A 1,832-nucleotide genomic window follows, 5' to 3' on the forward strand; every position below is an offset into this window, starting at 1 on the left:
GCAGGAGGCATTGCAACTGGTCTTTATATCACAAACGGCGTTGAAGCCTGTACGGAAATAGCAAAGGACGCGGATGCCCAAATATTTGTCGTGGAAAGCAGCAAAGAGGTGTCAATAATCAAAGCGGTAGAGGAAAAATTAAACAAGAAATTCGTAATCGTACAATATAGAGGGGAAGCAGATGACGACGACGTATATAGCTGGAAAAATCTGTTGGAGATTGGAGAGCAGGAATCGGACGAAGAGCTGGAGGAAAGATTGAAGCAAATAGCTATCAACCAATGCTGCCTCCTTGTATACACCTCCGGCACGACTGGCGTATCCAAAGGTGTCATGCTTAACCACGATAACATCACATGGGTGGCCCGCACAGGTACGGCAAAATTAGGCATCAAACCACGGGAGTTGCGCCTTCTAAGCTACCTAACGCCCGCTCACATCGCGGCTCTTATGGTCGATTTATACGGATCCCTTGTGTCGGGTGGCGTGGTTTACTTCGCTGAGAGCACCATCTTCCGGGGGTACCAATATGAAGCTCACGCTGCAGGATGTACAGCCAACTTTCTTCTTTTCTATTCCGCGAGGCTGGGAGAAGTTTTACGAATTAATCTCCCTTGAAATGAACACCGCTCCGTGGATTAAAAGAATGATTATCAATTTGGCTCGGTCAATTGGCCTTAAGGACAGTAAAATGAGACAGACGGGAGAAACTAAGAGACCATTTGGGTATGGCGTTGCAGATAAGATCATCTTCCAGAAAATAAAAGAGGAACTTGGCTTGCAGCAGTGCAAGCACTTCGTTTCTGGCGCTGGTCCCATAGCACCCGAAATTGTAGAATTTTTCCACAGTTTAGGAATTATTCTTTGCGAATCTTACGGATTATCTGAGTCAACTGGACCACATACTATCGGCAAATTCGATGCCTTCAGGGTTGGTTCGTGCGGTCAAATAACTGATGGATATTTCACAAAAATATTAAATCCTGATGAAAAAGGAAATGGGGAGATACTGATGAATGGTCGCAATATCACCATGGGTTACGTGAACAAAGAGGAGGAGACCATGGAAACCGTGGACAGCAACGGATGGTTATACACGGGCGACATAGGCCGAAAGGACAGCGATAACTTCTTGTATGTCACCGGCCGAATCAAGCGATTGATCATCGGGGCAGGAGGATATAACATAGCCCCTGAGCCCATCGAGATGAAGGTCAAAGCTAAGCTGCCTGGAGTTAGTTTCCCAGTACTAATTGGCGACGGAAAGAAGTTCCTAACGATGATCCTTCCAATTGCGACTGAAATTGACCCCTACACTGGGCTGCCCCTTGACACGCTGGCACCGGGCACTGTCAAGTGGTGCAGGGAGATAGGATCGCAGGCCAACACCATACAGGATATCCTAGAAGGACCGGATGAAAATGTAATGAAAGCCATTCAAGAGGCTATAGATGAAGTTAATAAAACGGCAAGAAACCATTTATATTTAATACATAAGTGGGCAATTTTGCCAATGGACTTTTCTGTAATGGGGGGAGAACTGACACCGACAATGAAGGTCAGGATGGAAGTAGTTTTGAAAAAGTACCAAGATATTATTGATGACATGTACAATGTCTAAGTTAAAAAAATTATGAAAAAGAAAAATACCCAAAAATATATTAAAAACTAAAAATCCAAAAAAAAAACTAAAAAATGAAAATCCAAAAAAAAAAATATATAAAAACTGGAAAAAAAATATAAAAAGTGAATATAAGAAAGAAATAAGGACGAAAAAGAAGAGGATAGCAGCAGGCAAACAACAAGATAGTGACTATTCTGAATATCAAGTG

General features: G+C 42.8%; 1 protein-coding gene across 1 annotated transcript; it reads left to right on the plus strand.

Moving 5' to 3' along the window:
- Nucleotides 1-646: 646 nt before the first annotated feature.
- LOC137645530 (long-chain-fatty-acid--CoA ligase ACSBG2-like) lies at nucleotides 647-1,621 on the plus strand. The gene has a single exon (XM_068378334.1). It carries the CDS (start codon nucleotides 647-649, stop codon nucleotides 1,619-1,621), a length of 975 nt encoding a protein of 324 aa, XP_068234435.1.
- The last annotated feature ends 211 nt before the right edge of the window (nucleotides 1,622-1,832 follow it).

This window comes from Palaemon carinicauda, chromosome 8, assembly GCF_036898095.1.
Source record: "Palaemon carinicauda isolate YSFRI2023 chromosome 8, ASM3689809v2, whole genome shotgun sequence".
Lineage (NCBI taxonomy): Eukaryota > Metazoa > Arthropoda > Malacostraca > Decapoda > Palaemonidae > Palaemon > Palaemon carinicauda.